The sequence below is a fragment of the Ochotona princeps genome, chromosome 14, assembly GCF_030435755.1.
Source record: "Ochotona princeps isolate mOchPri1 chromosome 14, mOchPri1.hap1, whole genome shotgun sequence".
In the NCBI taxonomy this organism is placed as follows: domain Eukaryota; kingdom Metazoa; phylum Chordata; class Mammalia; order Lagomorpha; family Ochotonidae; genus Ochotona; species Ochotona princeps.
The window spans coordinates 17524328-17542274 of NC_080845.1; the positions used below are offsets into that span (position 1 = coordinate 17524328).

Below are 17947 nucleotides of genomic sequence, written 5' to 3' on the forward strand. Positions count from 1 at the left end.
TTACCTGATCCACTTGACTTTTCAACTGTCTGTGCGGACATGACTCTGCCTTTTGAGACTGTGGGTCCCTACTGGTCTATGCTGATGTGGCTGTGTTAGGGGTTGAGGGTGCTAGGACAGAAAGAGAAGCTGTGTGATTTGAGGCTCTTTCCTCAAGGGTGGATGATGAGTTTTGACCCCTGCCCTTGGGCCCCACGCCCTGCTCCACTTTGCAGAAGTGTGCACTTACAAGAGGAAGCAACCCCATCTGGGAGCAGACGCCCAGGGGAGACTGAGATGGACAAGAGGGGGGTTGTGGGGTAGCCACCTCAAAGCAGCAAAAAGGGTCCCGGGGATCTGTAAGAGTCCAATCTCAACCCCCAAGGGACAGCTAGAGCTAAGAGGACAGCCCCTCTTTCACTGGATCTTGGACATTGAGACACGAGTCTCCACAGGCTGGGGTCCACCAAAGCAGGTGCACCAAGCACAACTTTTTCCGTGAAGTCTTTGACTTCAAGCAGGGTCCTAGCCTTGCTGCTTGCGCTGACTTGTTTGTTTTGTTTTTGTTCGTTTGTTTACTTCTCTCAGATCTGCACCTCTCACCAGCTCCTGGTTCCTTGAGGTGCTGGAATCCCACAGATTCCCCCCCCCTCCCCCAACACACAGATTTCCCAACCCAGTACTCTCCAGGTGAATCCTGCTGGCATTCAGTGCCTAGTCCAGATCTGCCTCCCAGCCTCAGCGGAATTTAAAAACGTGCCCTGGGTCGCCCCAGACAAGCTCCAGCAACAGTGGGAAATTCGACCTTGGTCAAGCGGCCGCGATTGCGGCCACCGCGTAACGCGGTTGTTAGGGGCGCAGAGCCAAGACGCCACGGTGCGCCCCCAATATCTGCAGCTAAGCTCCGCTGGCCGGCGGGGGCGGAGCGGGGGCGGTGCAAAGGGCCGCCTTTTATGGTCTGAGGAGGAGTGGCCCAGGACTGGGAGGTCACTCGACAGCTGGACTGTTAGCACAAGCGCTCCGAACCCAGGGCTCCGCCGTCCAGCACTCTGCGGCGGGCACCGGTCCCAGGCGCACACTGGTGCTCCAGGCGTGAGTTCTGGCCAGCCGTGGCAGCGCCCGTCTCCTTGTCGGCTGAAGCCAGTAAGCCCTGCAACTCCCTTCAGGTAAGCCACATGCGTCCCGAGGTCACCTGCCCGTGCAGGGGCCTCCAGGCGAGGACCTGGATCGAGCCCGTGGTGGCCTCGACCCAGGTGGCAGCCTCGCTCTACGACGCGGGGCTCCTCCTTGTGGTGAAGACCTCCTTCGGGGGCGGCGGTGAGACCAACCACAGCTCCGGTGCGACGCCGCGGAGTGCCCAGGAGGACAGCCAGCAGACGGCCATCTCCAACTTCTACATCATCTACAACCTGGTGGTGGGCCTGACTCCCCTGCTGTCCGCCTACGCCCTGGGTTGGCTCAGTGACCGTTTACACCGCAAGATCTCCATCTGCGTGTCGCTGCTGGGCTTCCTGCTCTCCCGCCTCGGGCTGCTGCTCAAGGTGCTGCTGGACTGGCCCGTGGAGGTGCTGTATGGGGCGGCGGCGCTCAGTGGACTGTGCGGTGGCTTCTCGGCCTTTTGGTCCGGGGTCATGGCTCTGGGCTCCCTGGGCTCGTCCGAGGGCCGCCGCTCGTTGCGCCTCATCGTCATTGACCTGGTCCTGGGCCTGGCCGGTTTCGGCGGCAGCATGGCCTCGGGACATCTCTTCAAGCAGATTACTGGGCATGCCGGCCAGGGCCTGGTGCTAACTGCCTGCAGTGTGAGCTGTGCCATGTTTGCCCTGTTCTACAGCCTTTTCGTGCTCAAGGTCCCTGAGCCTGCGGCCAAGACCAGCAAGCAGCTCTCCACCGTGGATACGGTGTGTGGGACGGTGGGCACCTACCGCACCCTCGATTCAAATCAGGTGGACAAGCAGAACATGGCGGGGCAGCCTCCATCCCCCAGGAAAGCAAAGTCGCAGAAAACCATTATAGCCCTGCTGTTTGTGGGGGCCATCATTTACGACCTGGCAGTGGCCGGCACCGTGGATGTGATACCCCTTTTCGTTTTGAGGGATCCTCTGAGCTGGAACCAAGTGCAAGTGGGCTACGGCATGGCTGCGGGCTACACCATCTTCATCACCAGCTTCCTGGGCGTCCTGGTCTTCTCCCGCTGCTTCCGGGACACCACAATGATCATCATCGGTATGGTCTCCTTTGGGTCCGGAGCCCTCCTCTTGGCGTTTGTAAAACAGACCTACATGTTCTACATTGGTGAGTCTGGTGTTCCCTGCGTGAGGGGGAGGGGACGGGGATGAGGTGGCCCTCTGTGACATGCTGTCAGCAGGGATGCTGTGGTCTGGGTGTCCCAGCTCAGTATCACGGGATTGCACTTGCTACACGCAAAGGAGTAGGAGGTGTGTGCACTTGAGTGCAACTGCGTTGTATGCGTGTATCCTCTGTTGCTGATTGAACGCTTACCACAGTGGTGCTCATGGTTCGAGGGCACAGGGGTGGGTGGGGAACCTTTTTCTGCTGAGGGCCATGAGGACATTTGGAACATCATTTGTAGTCCAAAGTTATTAGCTGATAAACCTGCCTGCTACAGACTGAATTTCCAGTACCATGTGCAATTTGCCTGGGCTGCGCCAGACCAGCTGCCCTTGCAGGCTTTACTCGGCCACCCCTGCAGAGCTCAAGGAGGCATGTTCTGTGGCACCAAGGAGCAGATGCTTTAGGAAGGGCTTTAAGATTTATTTATTTATTTATTTATTTTTATTTTATTGGAAAGTCAGACATACAGAGCGGAGGAGAGACAGAGAGGAAGATCTTCCATCCTGATTCACTCCCCAAGTGGCCACAAGGACTGGAACTGAGCCAATCTGAAGCCAGGAGCCCAGATCCTCTTCCGGGTCTCCCACAGGTGCAGGGTCCCAAGGCTTTGGGCCATCCTTGACTGTTTTCCCAGGCCACAAGCAGAGAGTGGACATGAAGTGGGGCCACCGGGATTAGAACCAGAGCCCATATGGGATCCCAGTGTGTGCAAGGCTAGGACCCAGCAGCGAAGCTACCACGCTAGGCCCTAGAAAGGGCTTTAATAGAGAAGGTGGGGGTTGAGACATAAACATGAAATAATCCAGCAAAAGATCCCCTAATGAAAATCAAATGGATCCAAACAAGTGATTTTCAATGATGCATTAACATTCTCCATAAATACCTTCCAGAACCCATGTAATAAACTACCCCCAAGAGGCAGGATGAAGCACCCGCCTATGGATGCAGGTCAGGCAACTGCAAGCAGAGTGCTCTAGATTCCTGCTGCAGAAGTTTCTCCAATGAGGGAGCTGGGAGACGGTCTAGATGGTCTAAATCCACCCTGCCCAGCATGGGCACCGCTTGCCACCTTTGTGGCTCTGAATCATGGAAATACAGTCAGCTCAACGAAAGCACAGATTTTTTTTTAATTGTACTTAACAGACATACAAGATGATTGACTAACATCAAAAACAACCTGAGGTGGTTATTAAAAACTATTTCTTAACCCAGTTCCATTAAGTATCTTGGAAACACCTATGAAAGTGGCAAAATAACCTCTGGTCAGCTCCCAAGCAAACTAGGAAAATGCTATAGTGCACCGTTCTCCTTCCCTTCCTGTCAGTCTCTCTCTCTCTCTCAAATACACACACATACACACACACACACACCTGCATCTAGCTAATCAGCTAATCAATAGGGCTTGAGGGGTGTGTGGCTGTTGCATTCATGAGAAGCCAATTGCCAAAACTCTGGGACTAGCTCCCAGACAGAGCCATCCTCTCCAGTAAAGCATGCTGTGTCACTTTACTGTCACCAGCTCCACATTCCTAAAATAACCCACTTAACTGTCAGTAAGACACTCTTCATCTTCTGTCACCTTGCCAAGTGTGCCCTGCCACCTAGCAGGCTGGTGTGCACATGAGCATCCCATCAAAGCTGACAGCAGCGAATCAGAGAGAGGGAGAGTTGCAGAGGAGTTACTCGCTCCTGGCCAGGCCTCTCGGGGACTGAGAGCTTGGCATGTTGTCTTTGCTCAAGGCTGGGTTGCAGCGTGGTGGGTTCTTGCGTGCTCTTTTACAGCTCGAGCCATCATGATGTTCGCTCTCATCCCCATCACCACCATCCGTTCAGCCATGTCCAAACTCATAAAGGGATCCTCTTACGGTGAGTGATGACCATCTCGCTGGGTCCCCTTCCCCGGGCTGTTTCAGAGCTGCTCTATCCAAGACATGGAGCTGTGGAAGGCACTCTTGAAGGTTCCAGAAGCATCTCAAACACAGCAGAAACATGCTGGTTTCCAGACAGGGCAGAAGGAATTCAAAACAGGAGGGTGGGGAAGACTGAGCAAGTCCCTCAGTGGAAAGACACAGCTATGTGTAGACCCAAGAGAGGCAGCGTTCCTACACTGAAAAGGAGTTCTCAGAGGAGCAGGGGGTTCCCCTGGGAGCGCCCCCAGAATCTGAAACGGTGGGGAACAAGGACGGAAAAACAGCACGCCTCTTGGTAACCTGTGTCCCTTCCATAGGAAAGGTGTTCGTCATGCTGCAGCTGTCCCTGGCTCTGACCGGGGTGGTCACATCCACCATGTACAACAAGATCTACCAGCTCACCATGGACAAGTTCGTGGGCACCTGCTTTGCTCTCTCTTCCTTTCTGTCCTTCCTGGCCATTGTCCCAATTGGGTAAGAATGGGGACAGTGACTGCTGCTTACATGGGACTCCATGCTCAGGTGAAGGAACTGGGGACATGCCCAGCTCATTTGTATAGATTGATCCATTGGTGGCACTTACGTAGTATGTGCTAAGGAGATTGTCTCAGAAGAAAAAGTCCTTCTGTTTTCCCCAAAGTAATCTGGTAATCTGAAAATCTCTTCAAATCACAAGGAAGGAGTTGGAGAACCCCAACTAGCTGGCTCCCTTCCTGGCAGCTTTGTAATGACAATTTTATTCACAGAAACTTCACACACTTGTATATCAGAGGCTGCAATCAGAGCCTCTTCAGAACCGTTCTGCCCTTTTTTGTTGAGCTACCTTCAGGGGAAGCCTATCTTGCCTCCCTTCCAATACCATCCCTCATCTATGGAAACTGAGCAGGGGACAGTTGTGGCTTCAGCTAGCCCACCCAACAGCAATACTGTGCAGGGCACACATGCAAGCCATGCTTGTGATTTTGAATATTCTAGTAGCCACATTTTGAAAGCATAAATGTGGCATGGGAATTAATTTTGACTACCTAGTTGATACCCACAATATACCATTTCAACATGGAAGCCACATACAATATTAGTGGAGGAGGCAGATTTATTTATATTTTAAGATGAAGCCTTTGGATTCTGCATGTACTGGAGCTTACATTGCCTCTTGGAATGGACTGGTCATATTTTAAGTGTTCAAGAGCCCACTGGCTCCAATGATTCCCATGTTGGACAGTGCAGCTTTACTCTGTTAAGGATCTTCCACCACTTCCCTAAAATGAGGTTCTGTAAGGGTATCCATGCACCTGTGCTAAATACATCCACAGTGAAGTCCCAAACATTATAGATCTGCATTTTAAAGGAACCACTTGGGTGGCGAGGGAGCATTGCAGATTTCAGTAATGGAAGTAGAATAGGCAGCAGGATGGACAATAATTGAAGGCAAGTTGGAAGGACACAGATCAGCGCTTTCAGGATTCTCAAGTCACTTCATGGTAACAGAGATTCCTGCCTGCAAAGAAAGCTGAGCCTCTCAGGATGGGAGCCATCCACCACTAGGGTGCTTTGCTTTACTTCATAGTTGAAAAAAATTAGATAATGACGATCAAACAGCCAAGAGGATTTGTACAGGCAGCCGGCATGACCGGCTTGCTTGTTCTCAGGGGAGGGCTGAACCAGGTCTGGGTAGCTCTTCGGTCTCTGCATGCCTTCCTGTTTCCACGTGAGTCATGGCTGAGTGGGTTGGACTTCCTTAGTCAGAGCTAGCATGTGATGCAAACTTCTCCAGGGCCCCAGCTCTCTAGCCAATGGAGGCCAGAGTTCATGTCTTTGCCCACTGGAAGATCATCTGGCCTATTTTCTTAATAACTGGTTCAACAAACAATCCCCACCCACCCCCTCCCCATAAACAGAAAACAAGTCCTACTTGTTAATGTATCACCAAGACAGACGATTTAAAGCAATGAGCAGATTCACTCATTAGTTCCTTTCTGCGGGAATATCTGCTCCATCTGTGTATAAGGGGGACGCTTTGTCTTCGTTAAGACACAGGGACACATGAGGCAGACAGACTGCTCTTGACATCATTGGTGCAGTGTGAACGTGCATTTGAACTCAATCATACATTCTGTGCATGGAATCTCAGCCATATAGAGTCTTCAAGAAAGAGAGCATATCTTAAAACAAGTGAGCAAATAACTAATGGCGACGATGTGCTTATGTAGATGAGGCACTTGTCTAATTGCCAACTGTTTCCCTCTGGCAGACGTTTAGGAATGGGGAGACACATTCAAATGAAGCCTGCTTTTCTGTACACTGGGGACAAATTTTTAAATTTCCGCAGCAGGGACCCCACCCCACCCCCATACCTGAGAGTTTGGGGCAGGCATTTTTTAAACCTCTGCAGGTGATTTGAATGTCTGACCAAGACTGGAAATCTCTAGTTTAGAAAAAAAGGGTGGTATCTCAATTACCTTTACCTTCTACCAAGCCATTACATAAACAAGAGCTTGATGATTTATTATGGCTAAAAGAGGTCCAGGATGTACCTTGTGACAGTGACAGGAGAGCTTTCTAACCACAGAAAGAAAAGCAACAGTCTAAGGTCAGAAACACGGAGGAAGGCACTGTGCCAGCACAGGAGGGCTGGCCATGCAGAGGATTGGGTTGGTCACAGTCTGCATTTTTCTCCTTGATGATAGAAGTCTCCTGGCTAGAGCTGCCAGCAGCCTGGATGCAAACAGACATAAAAAACAGAGACTTCTTTCTTCAGACACAGAGAGATCTCCCATCCATTGGTTGACTTCCTAAATAGCTACAATATCTATGGAGAGGGCAGGTTGAAGCTCTGGAGTCCAGAACTCAAATAGGGATCTCCTAGGTGGTGACAGAGACCCAAGTACTTGAACCATCACCTGATACTTCTTAAGATGAAAATCAGTAGGAAAATGGAATTGGACATGGGGCTGGCACTCGAACCCAGACACTCCAGTAGGGGATGCAGGCATCCCACGTGGCATTGCTGTGCCAAAGGCCTGCCCTGTCCTGTGATTTTCCTAACACGGCACTCTCCTGGTTTTTTCCTTGCTTTTCTGATTGCTTCTTTCCCCCCGAGATTCCAAGTGTAGGAATTCTTTGAGGCTCTGTTCTGGGCTATCTCCTCATCTTACATTTTCTGTGCAATGTCAAGTACTCAAATTTTGGATGCCCTCCTTAGTGATGCCACTCCAATCTTTTCCACCTCATCTAATGGCACCTTAGAGTCACCAAGAGCCTCCTCTTCCTCATCTCTGATCCATCAGTCCACATTGACTCACCACCTTACCCACCCCTGCCAAGCCTCAAATTCATCTCCCTCCTTTTCTTTCTGAATTTCCACCATCACCAGTCTGACTTCCAAGGCCCTGAATGATGCACCAAGCCTCTGAACCATTCTCCCACTTCCCCTTTTATTCCTCTTCCATCTTTCTCTACCAAGTGACCACGGCAGTTCCCGAAAGTATAAATCAGATCATGTCACCTGTGCACTGGGCTTTCATAGCTCTGGGAATAAAACCCAAATGACTTTACCATTGGTCATCAGGTCCTGCATTGTGAGGCCTTGTAAACTTCTCCATTCTCTTCTTCCTGCCCGACCCCGGCCCCCTGGGCATCATCCATATGCCCCTCCTCTCCGGCTCTTCCCCTTTTTTATCTTCACCTCTTTTTTCAATCCAGCTAGTTGGAGTCCTAACTGAAACACTATTTTTCTCAGCATTTTCCTAACACATCTCCACCCAAATTAGCTCCCTCCCTTATGTGCTCCCAGAACCTCCTGCATGTTTCCTCCCAGCCTGGTGACTGGTGGTCATTCAGTATGGCCTGTTTAACACGACTGCCCACTAGGCTGGCTCCCTAAGTACAGAAGTCATGGGTCTTTGGCAAACTGCGTATCCAGCAAAGAGCCTAGTGCCTAAGTGGTCAAGATATATTTGCTTCATGAATGAATGCTCTGTCACAAGGGTGTGGTTCCTGCCAGCCTAGGCTGCTGGCCAGCCAGCCATCTCCCAAAGCTGAAGATGGGCACCTCATCATGTGGCTGTACTGAGATGTCCATTATGAGAGTCAGCTATGCAGACAGGGCTACAAGATAACTCCCTGCAGGGTTTTCTCCAAGTCTTCCTTCTCTATTTGTCAGCCTTGTTAATACAGTGAATTTTTTTATTTTACTTCTTTATTATTATCATTTTATGATACAGTTCCATAGGCCCTGGGCTATCCCTTATCACTTCTCCAAGTCCCCTCCCTCTCCCCCATTATTACTATATTATATTATTACTATAATATAGTTCCCCTATTTCTATAGATAGTTCTTCATAAACAGTCATATGTCCATCATTGTGAGCATGAACAATGGCAGAGAATCCAGCATGCTATTGTCAAGATATATTTAACAGTTTCACTAGGAGTCCATCTTTGATCTGGAAGTACAAATGCATACTGCACTGTATCCTCACATCTGGATATGATAGTCCCCATTACACAGTTAATACAGTGAATTTTGTTTGAAGCTTATTTAGTGCTGGCCCCTATAGGATCTTAGGGCTTATGGAAGCTGGTGAATTATTATATTGGAAAGATTCTATAAACCTTTCCCTTGGAAGGCTGGGAAGCACAGAGCCCATCCACCAATGCAGGTGCAGTGTGTCTATCCAGAAGAGCTGTGCTCTCACTCAGAACGTGAGGATCCAGGAGCTGAAAGCAGAAAACTGAGGTCCAAAGTGGCTAGGAACACTCCAAAGGTCACACAAACCCAAGACAAACTCAGAGCTCCTAACTGCTATGCATCCATTTATCTGCCAATATTTTCTTTAAGATTTATTTTATTTTTTATTGGAAAGGCAGATTTACAGAGGGAAGGAGAGACAGAGAAAAAGATCTTCATTCTGCTGGTTCACTCCCCAAGTGGCTGCAACAACCAGAGCTAAGCTGATCCGAAACCAGGAGCCAGGAACTTCTTCCGGGTCTCCTACACAGGTGCAGGATCCCAAAGTTTTGGGCCATCCTTCACTGCTTTCCCAGGCAACAAGCAGGGAGCAATAGCAGTGGTGCAGCCAGTACACAAACCAACGCCCATATGGGGTCCTGGTGTTTGCAGAGCAATTATTTAGCCACTAAGCTATCATGCCAGGCCCTATCTGCCACTACTAAAACAATGTAATCATGGTTTGTGGGAGAACTAAAAGAGCTATGGAAAAAGGGAAAGTTGAGGCAGCTCATTTTGCTTGCGATAAGCAAAAGTTATAATCTTGAACTTGAATACACAAGTATAAACTACACAGAAGACCATCATCAGGCAGGAGTGAGATGGAGTGAGATTCTAGGAAAAAAAAAACTGATGCAAGGGGTTTATATATATGTATGTATATATAAATAAACTGTATATATATAAACCAAAAAACTACTCCAAATATATATGTGTATAATTATATATATAATATATATCATAATATATATTTGGAATAGTTTTTGGTTTATATATATTTGGAGTATATATTATATATTATATTTGTACATAATAATTACTATATTATTAATACAATTATTATATAATTATTATATTATTATGTATTAGTATATATATAACATATTTTATATGTGTATATATATAAATGGGGTAGGGGCCAAATTGATTATCCCAGGATTGGAACACACTTGGAAGGAGCGGCCACCCTAAAGATGACTCCTCAGTCATTAGAGGCAGGGTGGGCTAGAGGCAACCTTGACATCAGTGGGGAGGAGAAGGCATGCCCTTTACCCATCCCAGGTGTTCTCACATAACTCTTTATTGTGTGTTCTTACAGCATCATGGCCTATAAACAAACCCAGTGGTTACCATATGGAGACATCCAGGAGAAATGAACATGGTAACCCATGGGAGCTGAAAACACCAGCAATGACCAGGTCCCCTTAAAGGTGAAGGAAATGGGGAACTGGTGACCAAAGCACTACTATCCAAGAAACCCAAGTTGTAGCTGGAGTTTGCCTCAGAATCCAAGGTCCCTCCTGGGTGGGTGGGGAAAGCATTTTCCTGGTGACAGAACTTTCTCAGCTTTCAGATGTCTCTATTAGGCAAGAGGTTGGGTCCTGCACACAGCAGAGTCAAAGTTTACCAGGGCCGTAGGTAGGCTGCACACACAGCCATCACTGGCACCATCAAACTTCTGTCTCCAGCTGCAGCCAACCAGCCCCTTCCTCTCCTTTCATGGGTTGTCCTGAGGGCTCCAAGGTGTGGCTAACAGGGATGGCTGCCTGGGTCCTGTGCCAGAAGTCCTGTGGGAGGTTTCAAACAAAAGCATGCATTCTTAACAGCCTAAGGAGGCAAAAGGAAGGAATGTTTTGGAAGAGTTACCAATGGTTTTGTATGAACAACAGAATCTTAAAACCTTGGGGAAAATTTAGCTTTCTTTCCTGAGACCTGGTTACCTGTGAACACTCAGGAAAGTCATAGAGCTCACACCCTTGGCTTCCAGTTAAATGTTGCTGCTATGGTTGCTCTTAGAAAGAAAACAATTGGGGACTCTTTTTGACAGAATATTTAATTGAATACTTAGTAAGACTTGCTAAGGTCAGGGAGGGAGGGTATCAAGGGAGAGCAGATACACTAAGAGCCATTTGAATTTGTACTTACATTTAAGGTTTATTGAACTCAGATTTGTAAAAGCAGGCTCCCCACTTTCCAATAAAACCAACATTCAATATGTGTGTGTGTGTGTGTGTGTGTGTGTGTGAGAGAGAGAGAGAGAGTGTGTGTGTGTGCAGTTAAGATGCCTGTGTTACATATCATGGTTTCTGACTTCAAAATCCGAGCTCTGGCTCTGCACTTCAGCTTCTTGCTAATGCAGACCTTGGGAGGCAGTGGTGATGGTTTGAGTAATTGTGCCACCTAAATGAGAGTCCTGGACTGAGTTCCTGACTCTTAGGTTTGGCCTGACTCTCTCTCTCTCTCTCTCTCTAATAAATACTTCTTTACAAGCATGAGTGTGGCCATTGTCCTTTCCCAGGTCAGATTCTCTCTATAACTATAGACATGGCATTAGCCCTGGATAAAACAGAAGTTGGAGAATGCATTTGAATCTTGGGCATCTGGGATCAGAGAACTATCAGTAATCCTATATCAGGGAATGAACTTTATGGTACATCTCTGAGAACTTTAAAAAGCTCAGGGGAAAGTAGAGTTAAAAGATAAATTTTAGGGCCTGTTACAATAACCTAGTGGCTAAAGTCCTCACCTTGCATGTGCTGGATCCCATGTGGGCAACGGTTCATGTCCCAGCTGCTCCACTTCCCTTCCAGCTCTCTGCTTGTGGCCTGGGAAAGCAGTGGAGGATACCCCAAGGCCTTGGGATCCTGCCTGCACGTGGGAGACCCAGAGGAAGTTCCTGGCTTCCGATTGGCTCAGCTCCAGCCGTGGCGGCCACTTGGGGAGTGAACCAGTGGATGGAAGATCTTTCTGTCTCTCCTTATCTCTGTAAAATTAGACATTCCAATAAGTAAATAGATAAATCTTTTTAAAAAGTTAAATTTTAGTGCAATAAAAATTGTAATCTATGCATAACTTTCTCATAACATGCATTTCCCACGAACTGTTTGAAGTAGATGCCAGCATCCCATACAACTGCTGCTCCACTTCCTAGTCAGGCCCTGCTAATGTCCTAGGAAAAGCAGAAGACAGTCCAAGTGTTTGGGCCCCAGATAATCACATGGGAGACCCATACGAAGCTCTTAGCTTCAGCCTGGCCCAACCCTGGCTGTTGTGGCCATCTGGGAAATGAATCAGCAGATGGAAATCTCTTTCAAACACACACACACACATTTAAGCAAATGGATATGGGGAAAGATTTGGGAGCTAGAGATCAACAGGAATTGGTGGTGGGTGGAGAGAATGAGGTAAGATAACTCAGAATTGGAGTTCAGGAAAATGGAAGGAAGGAGCCCTTCACTGAAGTAGGCAGCATAAGCTGTGAGGGAATGCTGGGAAAGGTAGTTCTAGGCCAAACACCCACCAACACACTCATTGCCTTTGACTCCTGGCCTTCCACTTCAGTTCCCTTCCCGTTTCACAATCTGAACAAAGTTAATCATTGCCTTCTCCATGTCTACTCTTGAAGAGCTTGTTCTTGACACATAAACTTTCTTCTTTTTTCCAAATAGGCCCTGCAACCTGAGTAGGGCTCTCCAAGTCCTACCACTGGCTCCTTTTCAACTCTTCTGTCATCAGGGGGCAAGCCTTTTGTGCTGTTCCCAGGTAACCCAGTATTCCTTGGATGAGCAGCCAGGTGGGAATTTGTTAGAAATGCAACCTGCACACCCGCATGACAGACTGTGCTGGAGTTTCCTTTTCGGGAGTACATCCTGGCTCAGTCCTGGTAGCTGGGATCAGCTGAGGGGTGAGACATCAGATGGAAGCTCACTCTGGCTTTCTATGTCTCTGGTTTTCAGATTAAGTAAATCAATACATAGATACAGAATTTGTCAGAGTAAAGTGTCCATTTGATGTAGTTTTCATACAAAACTTAATAAAGCATTTTCTCTAGTAAAAAAAAAAAAAAGAAAAAAAGAAATGCAACCTGCAGGGCCTGGCTAAATGAAATTCCTGAGTTGGAGCCCAACAGTTGGTGTTTTCATAGGTCCTCAAGTTTAGGAACCACCATTCTATCCTATGGAGCCTGACTTGTTCTCCCTAAGAGCCTAAGTCCTCCTGAAACCCCGAAGCCCTTTTATTGGTTCTCCTTTCAAGTACTATGGTTGATACCCTGGACTCAGACCTTTCCAAAATGTCTATAAATAATGTGAACCAAACCCACCTGCTTCCACCTCATCGCTTGCAGCCATTATCACTCTTAGCTTACTCTGCTAACTGGTGTCAGTTAATGGCATCACCTCCAGCTCCCAAGCTCAAATCTGCTTACCATTTCTAAGCCATTCCCTTCACCACAGAAATCTCAACTTCAGCACCCCGGGTCCATCTCCCTCTGTGGAGCACCTTTTCCCCATGGCTTCTGGAACCTATTCCTACCTACTTTACAGGTCTTCAGTCTGACCACAATCCCCCAACATCCTACCCTGCTCCCATCACCTTCCTTAAAAGGAAACAGGGTGGAAGACACCACTCAGATCACCCCAGAAGAACTGCTATCTTCAGTACGTAAGTTGACCATATTCCAACAATAGGAAAAGGCTTTTTTCTCCCATCAGGACCACCAAAAAGTACCTGCCAGACACACAGGTGTTTCGTATCCACCACTGTTAGGGCTATTGCAATCCCAGTCACATGGCTAACAAATAGAAATGCTGAGGTTTGGCCCTAAATCTTATTCCATTTTGTTGCCTCATTTGTAGTCTTGGATCAAATGTTTGATCTCAGAAAGTCAAGCCCAGCTCTGTAGTAAGCCCATTACCAATTAAATGTCATTAGTGGGTAAACTTAAACCCATGGCCTTGCATGTTCCACACTCTGACACTCTAATGAACCACTAACATTTCTTATCTGCTTCTAAATTCTTCAAAAGTGGCATTGCCATAAAAAAAAAAAAGCCAGAAGTGATTGGCCTTGACCCAGAAATGGACGTATTTTACACTGTCTCTGATTTGATCACAGGGTGTCAGCCTGCCAGCCAACCATAATGGTTAAGTTGCTGGGAAGGAGTTTCTTCATCTCTTTCCCCATTGGTGCCAAGCTGCAATATGCAAGAGAGGTTAACTCAAAGATGGGTCTATAAACAGACGAGCTGAAACAATACAATTTTAAGTTTTCCTGTTGCTCTAGATATCCTGATTCTTGCAGGCAAACTGCTATCCATCCAGGGAAAACAGGAAAAAGATACAGAGGCTGCACACGTTTGTCAAAGGACAAATGAGAACAGGAATCAAAGTAAAGAAAGCATCTTTGATAGGTTTATTGGTCCATAACTTTAAATTAATTGAGGTAAAGAAATGGTTTTAAGTTTACAGGCTAATAGTTTTTCAAGCAATACAAATTTTTTTTGTTTACCTCCAAATGTAATACTAATCCTGTAGTAAACAAGAAACAGCATATTTTATACACAGATATGTGAAATAAAAAAACTGGACCAAACTTCATGCCAGCATCCACAATCCAAGAGAAACCACACTGTGTCTGTTTTACAATCTCTGGCATCCACAACCGCAATAGGGACATTCTTTTTAAAGTCCTGCTCGTTTCATGTAAAAACAAACAAAAACTTCTGGAAAGAACTGGAGAGAAATTACTTTCTCATCAACTCGCATTCTCTAAAGCACTTTTGTCTTTCACAGCTTTGTTTTGGCTTTCCTGGCAGTGGGGAGAGGTCACACACACATGGGACTTTCTCAATACTTTAGAAGGTGATTCCGTTGTAGTCTTTAAGTGAAAAGAAGTTTTAAAATGGACACGACCCATAATTTGGACGGGTCCTAAGCGAAAGTCTTTTTAAATATCTTCTTAAACAGTTAAAATCCAAGTTAGAAAGGTTGCTGGCAGTTTATTTTGTGGGAACGTAACAGATGAACATTGTGTCTCAGTGCCTTCCCAATTCAGAGATGCAAGAAGCAGGTGCACAGAAATACAAGGAACAGGGCTCTATCAGATCTACAAGCCCAGAATCTCAGGGGTGTCTGGGTGAATGGTGCTGAACACTAAGAGCTGCTGGTTTATTATCTGATGAAAGCCCAGGCAAGGCCTTTTTGGACCTGATTTCCTCTGTCTCCATTTCCATGGTGAGAAGGAGCAATTCCTCTCTCCTCCTTGCAGTATCATTTTTGAGAAGTTGCTCTGGACAGTGAGCAAGCCTGTCCAACAGGGCCATGGACAGGTGTTATCTGCTCCCAGCCAGCCCACAGGTAACTCAGACTTACCTGGCCACAGGGCAGTGCTTCCAGGAGAGGTGCCTAAGCAATAGTCTTGAGCAGTGGTTTTAACAGTAGAAGCGCTTCTAAAACGGACTCAATTAGGTGAGTCCACATACTATGTTTTTGGCATTTCAGCTGTGGAGAATGTCCATCCAAAACATGCTGCACTGAGGTCCCCACAGTAACTTGAAAAGCTGTTCTGTAGAATCAGAGTAAACCCTGAACACTTGTAATCTACAGAGACCTTGGTACCTGCATCATGTATCAATGGCGACACCACGCTCTCTACAATCAGAAATATGCCAAAAGGCACAAAATTAATCTTTCAGACAAGGTGTAAAAAAAGGTCTTATGGTCCCTGTGTTTCTGTATGTTATCAAAAGCATCATTTGGCAATAGCAGTGTTGAGTTTTCTCTTCCCAAAAGGCAACCCTCATCATTTCCAGGGAGACTGAGGACTGAGTATGTTTTTAAGCTGAATGACCTATTAGTTTTCTAAAACTCCTCCTACCCAGAATTTTAAAAACACGAGTTGAAGAATAAGGCATATTATTAGGTGTTGACAAATTCTTATCAAGAGTAGTTAGGCTTTTAACAGTCTGTGGAATTTTTTTTTCTTACAAAATTCTGGGTTTGTTGATTTTTCAAGTAAGTAATATATACAATGTTTCTATATGACACAAATATCTTACTGGTTTTGTTATTTTTTTCAAAGCAGTTATTTACAAACCATCTACAGAAGTTAAAAACTACCTGGGTAACATGTTTTCTGCCACACAAAAAGAGTTAGACAGATATACCCATGATGCACTGCAAAAATGAGTAAGAAACAACAGTCCACCCTTGTCATTTTTCCCTCCACTTTCCTTACTTTGACAGCCCCGCGCATGCTCTAAGATGTACAACTAGAGGGAAACCAGGCATCCTTAAAACAAAGCACTGACACCTGATGGGCTAGGTACATGAACACCTGGGATCCTGTGTTAAAAAGATGAGAACACAACAAGAGTAACACCCCCCCCCCCCCAAGCCCAAGATCTAAGTCTGGCCCAGAGAGGTGACTGCCCTTCACTGCAGTGTGTAAGTGCCACTGCTTCCGATGAGGGACACGAGAGGGTGTGTCCAGCCCATCCAATGACATCTGGCTGACTGCTGAAGGTAAGAAGCTAATCCCCAATTCTCAACACAGCCTTGTAAAACCAAAACAGTCACAACAATGCTACTCCAGTCATATGATTAGCTTGCTCAAGTCCTACAAGCCCTTAGAGGATGAGGCATCTTGGAAGGCAAGGTGGAGCTGGCTGTGTCTCAGGTGCACAACAAGCAGCCCTTTTTCTTCAGGGAGAGATCCCCCTGGAGGGTGGCCGCCAAAACCCTAGCCAGAGAGAAGCCAGATCCAGCCCTGCCAGACATGGAAAGAGCCGAGGCCAACAGAGCCCCAGAGATCATTCTGCACCTTGTTCTGCCTGCCTTGGCTGGCTCAGCACAGAACGCAGGGGAGTGCCTCTTCTGCCCTCCCTTGACTGGTGCTGAAACAGGACTGGGTGTTCATGCTTCCAGTTGTATCGATAGCAGGACCATGTTGCACATGCTCATGAGCTTTTGGGGCCACTATCCTGAGAGAACCCCCACTGCAGACTGCCACATGGCCCCTATGCTTCCTTCCGGTTACTCCATCATGAAGGGCAGCCTCAAAGAAGTGAGCAGATGTGCATACATGAAGAAAACATCCTCCATACTACCTCACTCTGGGTGAGGCCGAAGGGTGGCACAAGAACACGTTTCATCTTATAGTCACCAGGGTCCCTGGCATCATGCTGGGTTTCTGTGATGTGAGCTGAAGGAAGATGTCTGGAATTCAGCAAATGGCAAGGTGAAGTCACTCCACCATCCCACCTTCCCCAGGAATCACTAATTCTTATGAAGAGTGAAGAGCAACCCTAGACCTGGCTGGGTACTGCTCTCGCCTCACTTCAGAGCAGTGGTTCTTTGCTTTGAGCAGAACAGCTCAGAATCTTCCAGCAGGTCCACCATATTGACAAGAAAGATTTGTGCCTATACCTGCTGCAAGCCACATGTGCTCTCCCCCATGTCATATGTAAAACATCTGCTTTTCTTAGCTCCCTTCGCCTGGAATTTTTAATCTGGGAGAACAACTTTCCCTTTCCAGCCCTAACCCATCTCCACCCTCTGCTGTCCCTCGTCGATGCTAGGAGACGGCTTTCCATGTCACTGACTCCAGGGGTTCGAGCCTCAGACCTGTCTATGTCTGGTGGAGTCCTTAAGAGAAGGTCACATGGGAAATAAATATAAGAAGCTGGTGGCCTCAGGACTATGTGGAGCCAAGAGGCACAGGCGAGGGAAACCTCTGCGAGGCAGTCTTTGGCTCTGACGTCCTTGGGTTCAGCTGCTCCTGAGAAATCTCCTGTGTGCTTGATCAAGACCAAGAGGCAAATGTTGGGGGTTTCTGGGATGGGAATGGCAGGAGAGCTTCATCCTCTACCTACTGTTCCCTTTCTCCTGGAGCAGCCTCCTCACCTCATCGGACACCAGGCTGACAACAGGCAGGAGTTCCTGCGGTGGATGGACCATGTCCACAAAGCAAGTCTACAAGGTCTAAGGGGTTTCCTGGTCCCACTACTAAGCACATGCCTGCAGGACAGAACACTTGCCTTGTCCCACCTCTTCCTGGAGCCTCAAAGCACAGAAAAGATCACCTGGTGACCGGACAGCGGCAGCAGCAAGACCAATTCCCAAGGAGGCTGACTGTTGAGAACCAGTTTTCTGCCTCTCCTACAGGAGGTGATGAACGCATGTGTGTGGCTCTCCCC

The 17947-nt window shown here is 47.4% G+C and overlaps 1 protein-coding gene across 1 annotated transcript; it reads left to right on the plus strand.

The window, feature by feature from the left end:
• The first annotated feature begins 918 nt into the window (after positions 1 to 918).
• On the plus strand, positions 919 to 10980 carry SLC46A2 (solute carrier family 46 member 2). The gene is made up of 4 exons (XM_004580902.2): positions 919 to 2271; positions 4114 to 4197; positions 4559 to 4715; positions 10070 to 10980. The coding sequence occupies exons 1-4, from the start codon at positions 1155 to 1157 to the stop codon at positions 10125 to 10127; spliced, it is 1416 nt and encodes a 471-aa protein (XP_004580959.2). The 5' UTR covers positions 919 to 1154; the 3' UTR covers positions 10128 to 10980.
• The last annotated feature ends 6967 nt before the right edge of the window (positions 10981 to 17947 follow it).